The sequence below is a fragment of the Tyto alba genome, unplaced genomic scaffold, assembly GCF_018691265.1.
Source record: "Tyto alba isolate M040663 unplaced genomic scaffold, T.alba_DEE_v4.0 Super-Scaffold_21, whole genome shotgun sequence".
Taxonomy (NCBI): domain Eukaryota; kingdom Metazoa; phylum Chordata; class Aves; order Strigiformes; family Tytonidae; genus Tyto; species Tyto alba.
This window is the reverse complement of record NW_024881295.1, coordinates 21846944-21866513: the sequence shown is the minus strand read 5'-3', so window position 1 is coordinate 21866513 and position 19570 is coordinate 21846944. Positions and strand designations below refer to the sequence as shown.

Below are 19570 nucleotides of genomic sequence, written 5' to 3'. Positions count from 1 at the left end.
ATGGGGCAGGGGATGGGGCAGGGGCTGGGGCAGGGGATGGGGATGGGGATGGGGATGGGGCAGGGGCTGGGGCTGGGGATGGGGCAGGGGATGGGGCAGGGGATGGGGCTGGGGCAGGGGATGGGGATGGGGATGGGGCAGGGGATGGGGCAGGGGCTGGGGCTGGGGCTGGGGCAGGGGATGGGGATGGGGCAGGGGATGGGGCAGGGGCAGGGGCTGGGGATGGGGCAGGGGCTGGGGATGGGGCTGGGGCAGGGGATGGGGCAGGGGCTGGGGATGGGGATGGGGCTGGGGCTGGGGCTGGGGCAGGGGATGGGGCTGGGGATGGGGCAGGGGCTGGGGCTGGGGATGGGGCTGGGGATGGGGCTGGGGATGGGGCTGGGGATGGGGCAGGGGATGGGGCAGGGGCAGGGGCTGGGGCTGGGGCAGGGGATGGGGATGGGGATGGGGATGGGGATGGGGCTGGGCTCCCGTCCCCTCTCTCCCTGGCTTTGGTGTGCCGGGGGTGATTACTGTCACTGTTCACACTTAATGCCTTCCAGAGAAGAAAGCAGACAGCTTTTCAGCTGCACATGCTTCTGTCACTGGTATTTTCCTACAAGCCAGACACCTAAGTAATTTCATTAGAGGCTTATGCAAGCAAGCTAAATTTTTTGCAATGACCTAATGCATACAAGCTCCTTTTGATGGAAACTGAACTAAATGCTGTTAAGTAAATTAGGGAGTTACTAAGCGTTAAGCTGTATGAGGAAGAGTTATGATCTTTTTCAGATGCATTTGCATCTATCGTTCTCTCTAACCTTGGGTGGTCTTGTCCTCTACTAGGTTCAGTTATTTCAATTTCTTACAGTCCGTTCCTCAAAGAAAGTTAAATAAAAGAATGTTAAAAACTTCCCTTAAATGTGATGTGCTACTCTACCCCGTAGTCAGGGAGCCATTTCAAGTGGTGTGAATATTCCTAGTGAGTTCGTAGCTTTAATTTTACTCATTTGGGAATTGTTGTTACCTAAGTAGTTAATAGGAATTTTCCCATAATACGTGGAACATATGTAGGGTCAGTTGCCTCTCTACCTCAAAATGCCTCTGTTTGAAACAATGGGCAGAGACAAAAGAGCAATTTTTCTGCTTGCCTAAAAAAATAAAAGTGCTAAAATATAATTTTGTAGGTCGTTGTGCTAGTACACAGAAGATAATTTTTTTGGAAGTGAGGTATGTTTTGAACTGGTTTGCGGCTAGTCTGCTGGCACTTTCTGGTGTTTGCAAACTTCATTAGCCATTACTTAGTTTCTCAAAAATAATAGAGCAAAAATCACTAGTTCTGTTCTCAGGGTTTAATTTTATCACAAGTAAAGACTTCTCTGTTATATTTGTTGTTGTCATGCCTGTACCTATCATCTTTAATTGAAGATGTTCATAATACAGGAAATTACCTGGATTTTAATAGATACTGATAGCCGTGGTAGTGTACAGTTGCCACGTTTCAATAGCAGAGTGCAGAAAAGTGATATGCAACTTTTTTGCAGTCACATGAGAGATCAGTGACAGAGGTGGGATTACATCTTGGATTCTGCCTTTTAAAATATGTGAAAGTGTATTTAATCCAAATAAATGAGATATGAAAATAGGACAAATATATGCATATCTTATTACAAATATATGTTTGGAAAATAATCCTTTTTGGCTTTATGACAGAGTATAGAGCAGACGTTACTTTTCAGCACTGCAACTGCAGGAAGGACGAAAACTGCATACCTCTAATTGCATTCTGGAAAAATTACTAGTCTAGGTCCTGGTTTATGAACACGCCGAGTTTTCTGGCAAGCCGACGCAGTGTGTTTTTTGTCACCAAGGGAGTCTGGAGGCTGCAGCAGTGCTTTGCCGTGGTCAGGGGAGAGCGCCGTCCTGGTGTTACCCGAGCTCGCGCAGGTCTGCGCCCGCGGTAAGGGTGCACGGCCCTGCTTCTGTAAATACAGATTTGGCGGTTGAAGGGGCGGCGGCGCTTGTGTTCGGTGGCAGGTTCCGCCCCTCGGGATCCGTGTCCAGGCTCCTGACAGTTTGGGGGGGGCAGCAGAAGCAGCGGGGAGCTCGCCCCCCCGAGCCCAGCGCCCGCGTTCCGGGTGCTGTCGCCGCTCCCCTCTCCGAGTGCCCGGGCGCTGTGGCTGGTGCCGGCCGTGCCTCCCGCGGCCCCCGCCGCAGGCGCTCTCCTTCCCTCCCCTTTTGCTGCAGTGTGGGGTCGCAGATTCCCTGCCTGGGCTGCCGGCTCTTTTCCATAACGTTGTCAGCTGGGTGGTATTTGCCTGCTCTGGGTGTCATCCTGACACCGTTGCCTCGCTCCGGGCTGGTAGGGTGGCTGGCTGGCGAAGCTGTCACCCGGCCGTGGCAGCCGTGCACACAGACAAAGTCAGCGTTGATGTTCAGCGGGAGCTTCGTGCCGTCGTGGCCCTGAGCACGCAGCGGAACGCGTGCAAGGCGTCTGCTGGCTGTGTCTCTCTGCCCGGCGCTGCTGAGGGCGCGATGATCGTGCCGCCGGCGCCTCCTTCCCTTTTTCCTTCGCTTTTCCTTCCGCTCTGGGGGCCGGGGGGGCTGCTCCCGGGCACGTCTGCCCCGCGTCCCGTCTGCTCCCCGGGAGACCGCGCGCAGTTCCGACCGGCCGCGTTCAGGCCGCGCACTGTTGTTCTGGAGGTGACAGGAAAACGATGATTTGCCTCGTTACTGGCGTGTCGCTGCTGCCTCCTGCTCCTGAAACGCTAGGCAAAGCAAGTAGCGTGGCACACGGTGTAGAACATCGCTGGTGAGTCGTTTCAGAATCCTGTATGCACAAGTGAGTTTTTCCCACTCCGCTTCCCTCAGACAGCAGTGCTCTTACCTTATCTTACAGCTTGTGACTTTTTCAAGACGTGGTGTGTTTTCCTTAACAAAAAAAATGAAACGTCTTTTGCCGGGCTGGGCGAGCCGAGGACGCAGGCCAAGGAGGAAGAACGCAGCCGACTCAGTATGAGTGATAAAGCATGCTTCAATTTATTGATTTTCATTACAGCCTTTTATAATCCGTCTGCTTAATTATGCCTACTAGTCAATCATTGATTGGATAAAATACAAGCAAGCCGTGCCAGGGCTTGTTGGCCCAAGCCCTGGGAAAGACCCAGATAAGTTAGTTTAGGAGAAACAAAAAATGCTCATTTCTCCATCCTCCCCTGATTAAAGAAGAACAAGGAATGCTTCCCAACCTTGACGAGATAGAGAATGTTTCATCTCAGAACCTTAGTCAGTACTTTCCCACGGGACTCACTCTTGCTGTTGTTGACTCTTGCTGACTGAGGCCTACTCATGCTAACTTAAAAGAGACTCTCGTCGCAAAGAGGATCTCTAGATCCATGTCCCTTTTCCCTTAGCCATTCTCCAACATCTTTTTCAGAAGTTGTGTTCTTCCCTTTCCTGGCATCGGTGGTTAAGATTCTTTACGCTGAGGCACAGGTGTACGATAAAATTGTTATTTACTGTTACTTTATGCCTTTCAAGGAAAAAAATATTAGCAGACTGTCGATAAAAAAACTAGTTCGAAAGTCAAAATGAATGTAAAGCCCAGGTGGCCATTGTCTCTTACAGATGTCTGTTGGGCAGCTCGTGGTGGTGCAAGTAACTCTTCAGAACATCCTTCTGTGACATGTCACTGCTTCCAGCAGGATCTTGCCTTGTGACAGCTCCCCTGCCAAACTGAACAGAGACAAAGGGAGCAGTCTGGGTTAAGGAGGGTGATGGTACACAGCACGGGCATGCATAGACGGGGAAACTGTTTTGTTTGTGGAATCGTATCTAGCTTTGGGTCAAATATTTGTGGAGAAATGTGATCACAAGTGCAGTTGCTAGTTAGTGCGTGTTCGCCTTTGCCAGTCACGGTAACCGTCACGTGCAGCAGCTCGGGTTCACCAGGCGTCCTGTGCTGGAGCTAACACAGCTGCAGGGATTTGCAACCTGAAGCCATGAGGAGCAAGGAGCACTTTTATCTGTTCGTATGTTTGGAATTCGGTGGAAGTGCTAGGTGTCCAGAGTGTGCCCAGGGCGGACAGGATTTCCTAGGGCTGGCTGAAAGGAATTGCACATGCCTGTAGGGAGAGGAGCGATTCATTTTGGCAGTGTTGGTTTCGTGGCCTTGCGTGTCTTTTCCTTTAGTAACTCCCTGCTTATTCAGGATGGCCCAAAGAGAAAAATAAAGGCTGGAAGCCTTAAGTCAAAGGATGAAGCAATGGTGGGGAGACTTCTGGCAAGGAGAAAACGTTGAATGGCTTTTGGTCAGCAAATAGGGCTGGCTCAGGGGCCGTGTTTTGGTTCTGTGCTTGCTAGAAACTGCTTTGTCCGTTACGTCAGCTTCCATGGCTGCTGCACTGCACCACGTTCAAACAGCTGACCTCCATGGAAGAAGTCAAGGATGGACTTGTGTGTTTGTTTTACATAGCTTTCACAAGAGTGTACCTGTTTTTTCTCTTTTTTCTTTTCTTTCCTTCCCCGCCCCCCCCGAGAGCACTGTAAGGTAGTATGTTTTATCATCATGCCACAACTCAGCATCATAAAGCTGCCTACAGTGAGTTTCAGGAGGAAGAAAAATGGATTGGAACTACTTGAGAGAATCGTATCTGCTGTGTTGCAAAACATTGCGCATGGGATCTGTAAACTAAAGTATACGATCACATTGCTTATGTTTGATTAGGTGTGATTAGTGGTATAGTGGTATTATCTCTGTGCATTAATTCTTGTAATTGTACTTTTCAGATCAGCAGTTTCAAAATTTATCAAGTCGATATATCAGCTCTTGAAATGTGTCAAGGAATTTAGCAAACAGACCAGGGAGGAGGGCTTGAGTACAGCAGTTTATCACCTTTGGAAAGCGTTGTTAGACTGCCAACAGTGTGTAACAGATAGGCCAGCAATTCCTGCAAGATCTGCCACGGGTTACTGAGTTGAGGGCGTCCTCTAAAGGGTTACAGCTGTGGGTACAGCTGAGCGGTGTACTGTGTCACCACCCGGCACTTTGTACTGCCTATGCTCGTTTTTATTTTAAACAGATCCCTGGTGGTTTAACTGGATGGGATTCCCACCCCCCAGGCTTCTTAATGTGCCTTGCCAGTGGGTTTCAGCAGCACTGCATGGACATTCCCACATGAAAACAGGATAGTCAGGTGGGGTAGATAATTTAAGGATGAAGGCTTTGTGTGTATCCTTGAAAAATATCCTGCAGCAGTTTTCTGTGATTTCCTTTAATATTCAGCTCTGAAAGCTGCTAATCCAGTCTTGACATTTCAGAAAAGTACTCAAGCAATAATCAACCTTTTCCCTACAAAACGCATCCGTGGCTGGAAAGAGTTGTATATAGATTTTCTCTGTAACCCAAGAACACTTTTGTGAAGGAGGAGAAATGATAGTCAAGTTATGCAAGTAATATTAATATAAGATTTTTGCAAGTATTTTGTTAAAATACCTGGTGAATTCTTAGGTTTTTATCCTTTGTGTCTGGACCCAGCTATTGCTACTTGAATTCTGCAAACTGGAGCAGTGAAAGTTTTATTGCAGGTGGCTTATAGAGTACTCCTGCAGTGGGCTGTAAATAAAGATGGCAATTGTGTAATGAGGCAATTTATCACTGACTGCTAAAAGGCTAGAAGTTAAATGAATGGCTGACAGTGTAAGTGTAACTACTGGACCTGTTACTTGGCAAATTCTTATAGTTGATGTCAGGTCCACGTTTGCCTTACGTAAAGGGAACCCCTGTTCATATCTCGTAAGTGTCACTCATTTCTGATAGGAGAGGAGAGGATCATCTGGTCCTTGAAACGACAGATCTGCTAGTGAGCCTAATATTAAGAAATAGTACAAGCAGAGGAAATGAAGTGATACTGAAGGAAAGCAGGAGACCTACAGTTACGCAGCATTTTCCTCTGAATTGTTCCTCGTTGCCCTTTTTGGTTTGCTTACGCTGTGAGACCGCTGGCTGCCAGGCGCTGTAGCCTTGCACAGGTAAGGGGGAGCCACTCGCTCAGCCCGTGCTGTCCTGCTTGTTTCCAGGGAATGGAATTTCGCAGGGAATCTGACTGTTTGTACCGACTTGCTCATGGAGGTTTTTCACTTGCGGAGAGGTTTTGACGTATCCCTTGAATTCTGGGCAGCTGTCTCCAGAAATACTGTGTGTGAGGTTTGCTCATTACAGTCTTACTACTTGTGCTAATCTGATGGGGTTTGGGTTTTGTTTTTCTCTCTCCCTCTTTATTTAGATGAGAGATCCTTGGAGCAGCAAAATTTTTCCTTTTTCTCAATGGACTCCAAGATGCACCAAAGCATATCAGGCAGCAGGACACAAATGGCCTTAGCAAAAAGTACTTTGGAGTCCCGAGAAAGTAATTTCCTTCAAACGGTTTTATCACCAGTTACCACTCCCTTTGATGTGACTTTATTTGACGAAGAAGAAATGATCAGGATTTCAGAAGGGAGAAGTACACCGTTGGTAGATGTCTCCGTTACAAGCAATGAGGCATTCTTAAGTGATGATGAATTTATCAGCTCATTCCCAAAGGCACAGTGGACTCCTCCACTGAAGTCTTTTGCCGTTTTAACAGATCATCGCTCAGCTAATACAGTAGAGCAGCCAAGAGAAATGTTAGAAACTGCGTTGCTAACACCTTCATTACCTGTCCTTTTTTCACCATACGGTATCTCAAAACCAGCACAGCAAAAGACTCCGTTGAGCACTGTCCCTGAACGCAGCGATGCTCTTACAGAATTCAGCCTTTTTGTACCAGACAGTGAAATGCCAACAGCAAGCAGAGACTTGCTGCTGGACCCTCCAAACACAGCTGTTTATTTCACTTCCATTCCTTCAGAGGCAGGAGTTGCAGTGTGGGAAAACATAAATGCAAGTTCAACAGCTCTGTCTTCAGAGGCTGCTTCAGAGGGGCTGCCTCTTCCTCTCAAGCTGCCGGATGAAGCTCGCCCCGTGACCCCGGATGCCACAGCACAACGTGCAGACCCGTATGGTGACGTTTACACCGATGTGAGCAGCAGGGCAGCAGAAACTCTCAGTGTAAGGACCTACCCTGCTCCAAGCATTCCCTCGGCCACGCCGCCCTCAGCAGCCGGTGCTGAGCACGGGGTGTTTCCTATTAGTCTTCCACTTGCGTCTTTCCCGCTTCGCTCGGCTACCATTTCCACAGACTCTAATACGGTTCTTAATGCCAGCCTGTTTACACACGAATTCTCCAGGGCAGCACCAGATTTGCCTGCTGGTTCAGAAATACCAACTCAGTTGGAGCTTGTCGGTGAGCTCACGAGCCCAGTGCCTTTCACGAGATCGTACAGTTCTTGTCTGTATTGTGACTCAGTTTCCCTTCTGCCAGAAGCAGGCTTTTCCCCCGAACCTGATGGCTCAGGTGATGATGCTGAGACTTTGTCCATCAAGGCCTCTGAAATACAAGGCATAACTCCATTTACAACTATAATTACCGATGGGTATGAATTGGAGGAGCCTGCAACACCTGAGATTTTTGACACTTCTTTTCCATCAAGACCAGTTGTTTCATTTTCTTCAAAATTTGCAGAAATCCCTGATTCGGGCATGTTTTTATTAAGCACTACGGACACCGTCCTGACCGCCAGAATACCTGTAACAGTTTCTTCTTCCTACCATCAGCTTCCCGAAGGAACATCACTGGACGTCTCTGTTGCCCAGTTTTCCCTCCCTGTTCTGGAAACGCTCTCACTGACACCAAGCGCTCACGCGGAACTTCCCGGTGCCACCACCGCCCCGTTGGGCTCTGCCTTCGCCCCGGGCGGGCCGGTAGCATCGCTGGCAGTCAGTCACACAGCTTTGCCGCAGCTGCCAGAATTAATGCCATCAGAATCCGTGGTTTGGCCTGACAAGACATCTACAGGGGAGGAGCCGCCTTTAAATATTTCAGATTTTCCATCCCATCTTCCATCAACACCATTTCTTATTGAGCCGAGCTACTTGTCTTTATCACCGGCCACGCTAAAGTCTTACTTTGTCATGCAGAGTGATTTATCAACACTCTTACCTCAGACCTTGCTGACTGGGACGCCAGTACTTTCTGAGGATGTTTCCAGCTGGAATTTAGCTACCACCGTCAGCTCTGCCACTGGCGCCGAGGCTCCCTGGTTCCCTCTCAGCCGAACACCATACTTTCACTCAAACGCATCCTCCCTTCCAGGTGCGCGCGTTCCTGAAATCACGCCGCCGTCGGGTTTTCACTCCGAGCCGTCCGTGTTTCTGGGAGCACCCCCGGTTTCGCCAGCGGGCTCTGCAGTTGTGTTTGCCTCGGCTGCCGCGGGAGCCACCTCCCAGTCGGAGACTTCTCTCTCCCCCTCTCGCTCCGCGGCCCCTGCCCCGGCGCTGCCCGCTTCCGACACCCCGCCCGCTACCCGCGGCGCCTCGCTCGGCGCAACGGCGCTGAGCTCGTCGTTGACGACCTTGCCAGCCTCTCCCCTCTTCGGCGCGCCTTCCTCCCTGCTCTCAACCGCTCCGGCTTCTGAGGAGGGTGCGGGTGCCACGGTCACCCCCACGCTGCTGGTTAACCACACCGCCCTGCCTCCCGCGGACCCCGGCAGCCCGGCAGCGCCTGCCGGCGCCAGCAGCGCCGCGGCGCCGGTCCCCGCAGCACCCCCGTCCGCCACCGCCTCGGCGGCCCCCACCGCCGTGGGCAGCCGGGGGACCTTGCCCCCCACCCCTCCGGTGGCAGCCACTCCAGCTGCACCGGTGGCCGTCACCTCTGCTGTGGCCACTACCAGGCGACCCTACGTCTGCGACATCACGGCTCCCGATGCTTACTTAGTCACCGCGGGTAAGATGCTCCTCACCTTTCTGGTTTGGGTTTTTCAGAAGCCGCCGCCGCGTGACCCCCTAGCGAGACGGCAGGTGTTGAATTAGCTCGTGGGCTTTTCGGAGAAATCACGGCGTGAGTTCGGGCGAACGGCCGTAAAAGCATTGACTTGTCACTTATTCGTGAGAATAATAGAATTCGCTTGAACGAAGTCCGTTGTGACAGCAGGTTGTTACGCGCCCAGATACGTTACGCAACGGGCGTGTTGCACTGCACAGGGAGTGAAGTTGTCTTCTAAAATTGCTGACGCCTCTATCCAAGTATGCTGAATGAGAGGCTGCTTTGCCATTTCGTGGGTTGTAAATGAACGTTACTGTCGTGGCGCTGTTCTGCCGAACTATTAAATGTTCTGACTGAGTAAGTTTCTCCTTTCAGTTGTCGCTGCTGTTTGTAAAATCAAAAAAAAACCCTGCATGTGAGGTAATGCCGCAATACAAAAGGAGATGGTTGGTTTAAAAAACGCTTGGGTTTCGTTACCATTTTTATAATTTTATGTACTAACTTACGTTTATGTTTTCCCTCCTCCCATACTTACTTCAGTTGGACTTGGTGTGTTTGTAACCAGGAAAAGTGACATTAGTGTGTTTCAAAATTAATTCCCTCGGCATCTGTGTTTGCTTCTTTGGTGTTTTCCTACCTCTTCCTAGCTTGTTAACAAAACAATACCAGCAAAACTAATCCAAGGCAGCTGCAGAAGTGCTGCGTGTTCTGTGGTAAGCAACACATTTTGCCCTTAAGATTTACTTGTAATATGTAAGTCAAAATGAGCATAATCTCCAGATATGAAGGTGAGCTGGCTATGCTAGTGTGATGAGGAAGATTATTTTTTTAAAAAAAAAACCTGTAATTTGAGCAGTTTTGTAGGCAAGTTACTGATGGAAAATAAAGGCAGGAGGACAACAGGACACTTCTCAGTGGTTTCCTTGGCCACAGGCACAGTCTCAAGCGTGACTGTGACAGACACGACATCCACAGGGATGCGGGGTTTCTAAAGCAGTTTCTCACTCTGCGGATATCCCTTTCAGTAATTAATGTCTCGTTTGTTTACTTTTTATTTGAGAGAAAAGTCGATGCATGTTTTCTGTGGCTTTTTTCTGACCTCATCTGCATTCCATGCGTTGCCTACAAAACTTTAACTGTGTTATGACAGCAGGCTCGTTGTGCACGGGTCAGACTGAATGTGCTGCGACTTTCAGATCCACTCTGAATGCCTCAGTGGCTACTGTAGAACATTTTTCTACTGGAATGCTAAAGACATTAGGTATGGAAAAACAAAACGAGAGAAAGAATCTAAACCTGGAGTTCCTTAAACTGTAGGTACACTCACTTTTTAGGATACAGTCACACCTTTACCTGTTTCCTTGTCCATCGTCTTGTCAGTTTGATGCAGTTGATCTCATTGCCTGCTTTTTTCATGCATTGCACAATTGAAAACGCAGCTTTGAACCAAAGCCCAAGAGATAAAGCCAAAATGTATTTACTGACTGACATTAATTTCCAGTGCTGGCCCGAAGAGCTGTTCTACAAAATGTCAGTGAATCCATCAGAGAAGTGCTCCGAGTTCAGTTCAAGAGATCGGTGGAGATAGAGGTAAGTGGTATGAAGTGTGTACAACTGCTCTTTCATCAAGATAATACGATAGCGGTTTTAGTTCACAGACTAAAACAGTGATTTAAAAACAACCCTTGTGGTACTATAGCAGAGACGGGTTTATTCTAACTTAAATGTTAGTCATGCTTTGTTTTGGTTTTGTGTTTGGTTTTTTTTGTTTGTTTGTTTGTTTTGTTTTTTGTCTTTTGTTTGTTTGTTTTTTGTTTTTTTGTTTTTTTTTTTTAATGAGACTGTGACATCAGCTTTTTCACTTTTAGAATGTCATCATTTTCTAGGACAGACCTTTCTTGGTTGGGCAAGCAGTGCCCAGCCTCTACTGCTCACCTCCTTCGGCTGGTGAATTGAAACTGAACAGAAAAGCTTTTACCCTTCAAAATACCTGTTAAAAAGTTTTGGTTTTTTCTGCTGGCTGATTATATACTTAACACTTTAACCAAAACAAAACCTTTTGCATAGCCGTGCGCTATTTTATGTCACGAGGCCGTCAGCACTTGCAGGGGAAGTGGTAGAATGCCAAATGCAGGATTTGGCAGATGAACAAGGCAGGAAAAAGAAAAATCAGGAGTGCAATGGCAAGATGGTGTTGTTATTAAGCCTTCAAGATAGGTGTTACTCGTTCCCCCACTCACAGGCGTTGCTGTGCTCTTGGGGTTGAAAGCTTCCTCCGCTTTGATGTTCAAGGAGTCATCTGAACGGTATTTCAGTGTTGTTTCCTAACCTCAAAGTGAGTGGTTGAGATGAGGTTTAAGGGCTCTGTTCCCCGCCTCTATCTGAGAGGAAAAGACTGTAGAGGTAGTCTGGGAGTACCTTGGTTGTATAACCAGATACTTCAACACTGGGGACAAAACAAAATGTTCGAGTGGAATTACGGGTGCAGGCGCAGGTTCAGCTCCGCTTGCAGTTTTTCATGTCTGTGTTCATCCCGTTGCGATGGCCCACACACTTACCTTATCTTTTATCCTGTTGAGTCTACGATCTCATTTTCATTATGAAGTTAACTCAAGTAGCAGTTTGAATGTTGCACGTAACTTGAGTTTCTACATGTACAGAATCCCTTGGTGCCTTTAACTTCTGCTTGCCGACCTGTGTGGGGAAACAGTATTTTGACAGCTCCTACCATAATCGCTGCTCTCGGTAATTAAACAATTCCTGCCTGGTGTTTGAGACTATACCTCTATACTACTCGGTCAAGATAGGAGTGTTACAGATTTCTGCCAAACTTTAGTGAGCTGCCACTATAAATTATGTGTCATTTAGGTCCTTTTAGCAATACCTGCCTGTAAGCTTTTTAGGTGTTTTTTTTTTTTTGTAGATAAGAGATTTTTTTTTTCTTTTAATTTGTAAATTATACCTTCAGGTTGTGCCAGCTGGCCTGGACAGTCAGAAGTCAACCATTCATGATGATAGAACTACACTAATTTTCAGTGACCTTATATGCCTCAAGAATATGGAAGCACTTCCCCTTTTAATAGTAGCAGCAGTAAGACAAAATCTGTTGCTGAATGTTTGAAGGTTGATGGGAGCAAACATTTGATATCTTGCTGCTTTATATTTTTGCCCTTCAAATTCCTTCCTCTTGTGCCCACTATTGCCTTGTAAAGCTTTCAATAGGATGTTTTGGCCCGAAGGCTTCTCAGAAGCAACTGTTTTTATGACTAATGCAGTTAGTCCAGCTTCATTCTTTGCAAATTCTTTTTTATCAAAAGGAGAAAGCATCTCTGTGGAATCAGTTATGCTTCTTTTCTGCTAGAATGCTGCTGTCGTTTGTGTTCTTTGTGATGCTTTGGGTATGGGTCTTGCACTAAAAATAATCACTAGCAAATGTCTTCACCTCTAACGGTGGAGTACTAACAAAATATTTGAAAAAAAGAGCTCTCTGTAATATCAGTGTGTTGAGTGGTGACGTAATGCAAAATTTTAAACAGAATTTGTCTCTATTGCTAAACGTAATCAAACAGACCTGACTTTTGTTAGCCAGGAGTCCCCAGGAACCGTGTGTACATTTGCAAGTTATGGTAAGGCAGTGCACTCCTCTAAGCTGCTTTTTTACTGTGTCTCCTATTACCGCTCACAGATGTTGTTCCCTTGCTGTGATGTAATGCACAGTAAATCAGGAGACAGTCTCGTTAAATTTAACTTTGTCGTAATGTATGCTTTAAAAATAAAAACCATGGCAACAGTGGATGTAACTGCTGCTCGCTTTAACTACAAAACAAGTTTAACACTGAAAAGAGGGTTAAAACGTTTTTTTTTTTTTTTTTTCCCCAGCTTTTTCAGTTGAAGCTTTGGTCTCCGCTTCTTTATTGTTTCAAATGTTCTGAGTTGAAGTGGAAAAAAAAAAGAGGCAGGCTTGAATCCTGCCTAATGAAAAAAACTTTTGTCAATTTTTTCCTAGCAAAAGTCCTTACAGAAAAGTGAGGATAACCTAAAGTTTTAAAGTCCTTTCCAGTTGGTCTCAATGTATTGCATCTGCAAAAGAATAAGACCCTATTGTTTGAATAAGAGTAAATTTTGTCAACTTTCTCTAATGTAAACCTTATGACAGTTGGGTAAGATCTGTTACAAAATGTTCCTTTGACTTCGCTTGTTGCACTGGGACGTGAAATAAAATAAAGTTGGCAGTGACTTGCTGCCAGGACCCATGGTGCCATTAAGTTCATGCCAACAGAAAAAAGCTTTTTGCCAGCCTCATTGGTGCTTGAAAATTTTATCGTGCAGTATAATGTATACCTCAGCCACTTTGTTTCTGTATTTAATGGGGGGTTTGAGCCTGTCCCTAGCGTATTGGATTCTGTAATCCAAAATCAGTAAACCTCTGCCTTCAAAGCAAAGAGATCAGCTCACTGACAGATATCAAATACGTCAGGCAGTTAAATGCTTCTTTCAAAGATGCCACCTCGTGGGCTGGCGCTGGCTTCATCCCTGCTCACTGCTGCTGAAATTCTGGTCGGGACCATTTAGGCGTGTAAAAAGAGTGAGAGTTGTTGCATTCAGATTCTAAAGTGCGTCGAAGCAGAAGCTTAGTTCCATTTTTAGGACGTGGGACCCATCTTCGGGAAGTTAAATGCTCTCTGCAGGCTCTTCACAGGACGCTTAATAAGGTGGTGGTGTGGAAGTGGGATGTTTATGCTTTCTGCCAGATGTTTACACAGCATAATGCAGGGAGGCGTGGGCATGGATTAGCTTGTAGCAAAGGTGCATCTAGTTGACTATTTTAGCAGACAAGAACCAGTAGCAGATACTTAGGGAAGATCATGTAGGACAGAGCAAGCCTACAGTGATGTCTCCCCCAACTACTCTTCTAGCCTCTAGTAAATTGAGGCTTGAAAACTTTCTGTGTTAGAAGCAGCCTCCCTTGTGAGGGAAGCTTTGAATGAGATAGGTTGTGTCTTAGAAACAGCAGAGCTGGGTTAGCCATTGCACTTTGAAGAAGGAATAGCTTAACTTGAGGTGGCGTAAGGGTTCTCTGCTCCTGCTGAAGGTTTCTGCTTTTGCTGTGGGAACGCCTCCAGAGTGCACGTGGAGTTCTGTGTGCTTCTCCAGCTTCCTGGCCAAAAGTGGTCAGGTAAGAAATTTGTACTTGTTCACTTCAATGGGGTGGCACTCTAAAGCGTGTTGGTTCGGCTAGCTGATTTGTTGGCATCTGACTGTCTGGCAGTAGAGGTGAAGACTCCAGGAGAGGGGTCTGTGAACCATTAGAGCTGTGCCAGGAGGAGCTGTTCTTACTTGTGAATCAGGACTCATGAGCTGTGCTCATCTATCCTAGGTAACTTTGCAAACTTCTCTAAGAATTAGCTTCTAGGCAGACTCACGCTGGCGTGGCTGTGTTATTCCTGTCATCTGAATTAGGTCGTAGAGAGCTGACTCGAGACAGCCCTGCGTTCTTCGGCAGTTGCTTTCGCTCTTCTGCTGCAGTGAGGCACAAAACAAAATGGTGCTAGCTGTAAAGACAAAAGAGCCGATGCAGAATTTCAGGGAGTGTTTGGAGTAGGCTGGTTTTGTTGCATCTGCGGAGCACTGCAACAGCTCAGAGATGGAGACAGCCGAGTTGGTTATGAGAGGCTTGCTTTCTTGTCTGAAATACCTAACTCGAGGGCGTAAGTATCGGCTGGCTGTACTAGGCCTCTTTTCCTCACCATATATTGCTTTAAAAATCACCAGCAAGTTGTCACTGAGATTTGTAATTCTAATTCCTCTTTTTCTTGCCTTTTGTCTCCTTTGCAAGTAACAGGCAACTTTCTTTTGGCATGTCCTACACATAGAACTGCTGTTTCTGTTTGACAAGCTGAAGCTGCAGAGATCATTTCAACCTGAGATAAAAGGATAAAATTTCAGATAAGAGGAACTGAAAAGAGCTGTGCATATTACTCATATCAAACAAATTGGAGCTCTATGGGTCTAAATCCATTTAAAATAAAAGCTCGATGCTGCATAGATTTGTGGACTAAGAAGGAAGGAAAGAAGAATGAGCAGCACAGATTATTTCTTTTACTTCCTTCTGCTACCGAGGTAGTTATTTCTGGTGAAAATGGTCTCTTTGAAATGCATGGCTTTTAGAGGACAGGAAAGAGCAGCTTGCTGTCTCACCTAAACAGCAATTGCCTTCACTTTACACTATTGCAGAAATACCAGTAAGTAAGGTGAGTCACAACTTAAGTAGCACTGTGCTTTTCTATAGGGCTGATACTGACGTTGAGGATATCTAACGTATCCCTTCACCAGCACAAAGCCTGCAAGGTGCTAGCATCTCTTTATCTAAGAGGTACACGTTTATCAAAACCTTTGGGTCTCTGGTTTAGATTATGTATTTATTTGTGAGGCCGTCGTGTTGGACATCTCAAAATATTTTACTCTGACTGCCTTAAGCAAGTAAAGCAAACTGGGGGAGTAAACCAAAGAGTTGAAAAATAATGCTGGGGAAACTTGTGTCCTTGATATTGAGGCAGTTTCTCTGAAGGAGAGAAGACACTGCAGTATGTTTAAGTAAATAAAAGCCTTCAGTTTGTTTTTACTTGGGTGATGGAGAATTGGTGGATAAGAATGTCTGCACAGAAACATTCACCTAGGTTTATATTTAACTTACAGTCTCATTTCTTTTACATGATGACTAAAGGCTCCTCAGGGTTTTTAAGAAGACTCAAAGTCAGGAGGTGAATTGGAAGAGGAAAATTGTAATTGTGCTAACTGTGCTGAAATAAGCAGATAGGAGTGTTCCCCGGAAGAAAGCATTCTTGAGTGTGAAAATTATATTCATAAAACACCGGTTATGTGTATTTTGCTTCTTGCATATCACACCTGAATAGTATGGGATGTATTCGCTGTGCGGTGTCTGCCTGAAATGCAGAAGCTGTGCGAGCGCTTCAGTAAGTAAACGGCAATTTGGCGTGGGAACTCGTCGGTACTGCGGGGGAGTGCAGACGGGGGGGAGGGATGCTGTGCTGGGATGTGATAAATCGGTGAGGGTTGGGCTTGGTGTGTTGTGCTGAAGAGAATCTGGTAGGTGTGCCTGGCGCAGGGGGCTTGGCCGAGGCGCCGGAGCAGCGGCTGCAGGGCCTGGCACTGTCGGACTGTGTGTGCTTCTGCCCTCTCTTTGAAAAATACAGATTGCGTTTTCCTGCCTCTTGATGATGTGGCTTTGAAATGCGTGAGACTATGTAGGTCTAACATGTTGCCAAATTTTACATTGAATTTTTTTTTTTTTTTTTTTTTTCTTTTTGTTGCAGGTTTATAAAATTTCCCCCAAATTTGCTTTCTTGGTGACATCAGGTCCTTTTGTTTACACGGCAGTAGCTGTCATAAATGTGCTTGTGAACAGCAGCCTTCTTCGTGGTGAGGCCCCCATGATCCTCTCGTTGCATCCATCTTTTACTGTGCCAGATAACAGATTCCAAGTTCAGACAGGTGAGTTCTTCCTGACACAAAGAGGAGGAGATGTGGCTTCATGTTGATTCACACTTACTCGCTTACAATTAAATATGTAAGGTCAAGTCAAAGCCCTGCATTCTACTGCTGTGAATCTTAATTCTTGGTTGTTAGTGAAATACTTGATGGATCTGTGGTTGAAAAGATAAATTGTAGACAGTTAACCCCATCATTTCATGATTTTTTTCTTGCTTCAGAAGGTGAGAAGAGAAAAAAATTTCTGGGAAACACTTACTCATAAAATCACAGTGCAGCTACTTTATAATGCTTGAGTAAAGTTTCAAATTATGTTTACCTTAAATGCTACTTTTTAGAATTCTCATAGTGTAGGAGAATGGACGAGCAGAAGGGCCGACTGCCCGTGTAGTATTCAGCTTTCCATGGCTGCTGTATGGCAGCAGTTTATGTGGAGTCCATGACTGCTGGTAATCTAAAAGTAAAATATCATCCATGTCATAGATTTTGAGAGTCAATGGTATAGTTTAAAACACTCTTCAGGGACTGTTTGCATGACAAAACCACCTGCCTGGTTGGTCGAATGCCTAATGAGGTGTAGTAACAGGGATGAGTATATAGGTAGAAAACTAATGAATGTCAAACGTGGTGCCTTTGTTCAGGTGTGTTTCATGCGTTGTTTCTGCTCAGTTAATAACTGTATGGGAAGACATCACTTCTTTAGTGGTGCAGGTGTGATGTCTTTCTCCGCTGCTCAGCATGGTTATAGAGACAGACAGGAGACATGTTTTCTGTCCTTGACCCTGGTATAACATTGCTGTTAGGGTCTGTAACCTAATCAGAGCATTTCTTGGGGTAAGACTGTATCATGAAATCCACAGATGTGTGTGGAGTTAAGGTCTGTGTGCCTGCTCACATTCCTCTGCACTCACTCTTTCTCTCCTGTGAAGCACTTAAAGGTGTACGTATCTAGATTTAAAAGACTGGTTGCTAATTAAGTCTTTTGAAAGTGTTAGGCTGATACTAATATGCATTAATGGACCCAATATGTGGCCGTTTAGACAAGCTAAATACTATATTTCAGTCTACAAGAAAAGGAGATCTGTTGCTTCTTTCCTTAAGATTTTAATTCCTCTGACTACTAAGGATTTCATTGTGCCTGATTCAGTGTTCAAGTCACGTAAAATTACCCATATGTATGTAGTGAAGTATACAAGAGGAAACAGTGGGTTTTTTGTCAGTAGTATCTTTCAGTAATCTACTGAAATACCGCAACAAATATTAGTGAGTAGACAATTCACTGCACCAACGCAAAATGTATTTCAACTGTATTCTTACCCAGGGTTTCACTGAATATGTCCTGAATTCCACAAAAAAAGTGCTAGCCCTGTGGATCCTCTTGCTCGTTTTGTTCTCTCTCATGGAAGTATTTGTCTGTAGGAATAACGTGTACCCTTTGCCTTCAGTGCTTCAGTTTGTCCCTCGGAATGTGGATGTTGGGTTCTGCAACTTTAGCCGGCGCATTGAGAAAGGGCTGAGAACAGCTTTCATGGAGGTGAGCAAACACCAGGAATTCTACAACTTCACTGTGCAGGTAAGAAGAGTAGCATGTTTTGTGTATGTCCCCTTTCCTCCCCACCTTTGCTTGTCCTGTGTTTCCTCCAGCCAGTAAAATGAGTTAGGTGTTCACCGGCTGCCACTTGCCTTCTAGATCACGTAGAACTATGAGGCTTAGTTACAAAGTCAGGATTTTTTTCCCCTGCAAAATAATATGGCACCACGTATCAGGCTGATCTCAGGCTTTTTGAAAAAACGATCCAAGATGGTGATCTACATCCAAAAGCATTATGGAATATAATATGGTTTATGCTTTTCCATGTAAAGGCTGCCCCAACCCTTATCAAAGTCATTCCCACTAGATTGTACTGTTACTGAGTAGGGTGTGGTTAGAATGTTTTTACTGGAAGATGACTTTCAGGTCTCGTTGCTGCTCAGGGGGTCCTGTTAGGGAATATAGGAGTTACACGGACTCTGCCATTACATGAGCAAACATGCTAGTTGCTTATGAGGTCTAGAGATGTTTACAGTAGTATATGATGTCTGTGGCAGCTGCTACTGAAACTTCATATTTGAAATGTATTGCATATGTGCTGGGTACTGAATCACATAGGAGAGCTTAAAACTCCATGGAAAGTCGTTTAGTTTAATGAGACCAACTCCCTCTTCTGTCTGAATTCTTAAATTTAACCTAGCTTTGTTGTAATACCAAAATTAGTAAACATGTTATTGTGTTATTTAACTGGCACCGTAAATGCCCATCTGTGGTACCCTAAAATAAAATCATAGCAGAAAAAATGACATAAACTTTATAGGACCTAAAATGCTCAGAACTGTACAACTGAATGACACAGTGTGACAGGATGGACTGAAAACAACACGCACAACAATTTCTTAGACTATGGGCTTAGCAAACTTACTGTAAATACTTCCTTAGTGTCTGGAAGAGCTGTGTACATGCACACAGTTACTGTGCTATCAGGGAAGGAATGGAAATGCCAGTGATGTGATTTTGCTGATTATGCTTCAATCTTCTCTTTTCAGATACTGAATATAACTCTGAGTAGGCCTGGGATAGCGTTTCGTCAAGGACCCGTAAGCATTGTTTTTGCTGTCCGAAATAGATACGGTTTTCTAAATGGGTCCGAAGTCAGTGAGCAGCTAAGAAACTTGTCTGTGGTGGAATTCAGCTTCTACCTGGGCTTTCCTGTGCAGCAGATTGCTGAACGTGAGTACTTGCTGTTTGTCAAGACTGCAAAATACCTCTTTTAGTATTTCGTTCCTCTCTACAATTTTAAAGGGATTTTGTGCGTAAGTGATAATGCAGCATCAGGTGCCTGACTGGTCACGAATTCTGCAGAGCAAATACACATCTCTCTCTGCTCACATACTGCATATCAATCAGTGTTACAGCAACTTGTTGCTTTTGTCGTCGTCTTTTCCTTCCGCACTGGGCCAGTTGGGTTTAACCTGGCTTACTTTTCACTGGTCTTAGTCTGGATTGAAAGAAAAAAAAAAAAAAAAAAAAGCCACTTTGATTAGTATTGCTGTGAAGTGTGATCCGAGGTGTGTGTCTGTGGGTGTGTCTGCAGGGGTCTTTGCTGCTTCTCTGCAGGGTTTTACTGCCTTGGGCTTTGTGTTGC

At 45.6% G+C, this 19570-nt stretch overlaps 1 protein-coding gene across 1 annotated transcript in view; it reads left to right on the top strand.

Annotated features, from left to right (window-relative positions):
* Positions 1-19570, top strand: part of KIAA1549 (KIAA1549 ortholog) — a 157804-nt gene that overhangs the window by 68297 nt on the left and 69937 nt on the right. Inside the window, exons 2-6 of the mRNA XM_042795227.1 lie at positions 6264-8843; positions 10384-10472; positions 16217-16394; positions 17837-17964; positions 18972-19155. Of these exons, the coding sequence (XP_042651161.1) occupies positions 6264-8843; positions 10384-10472; positions 16217-16394; positions 17837-17964; positions 18972-19155 (3159 nt within the window). The remainder of the gene's footprint in view (positions 1-6263; positions 8844-10383; positions 10473-16216; positions 16395-17836; positions 17965-18971; positions 19156-19570) is intronic.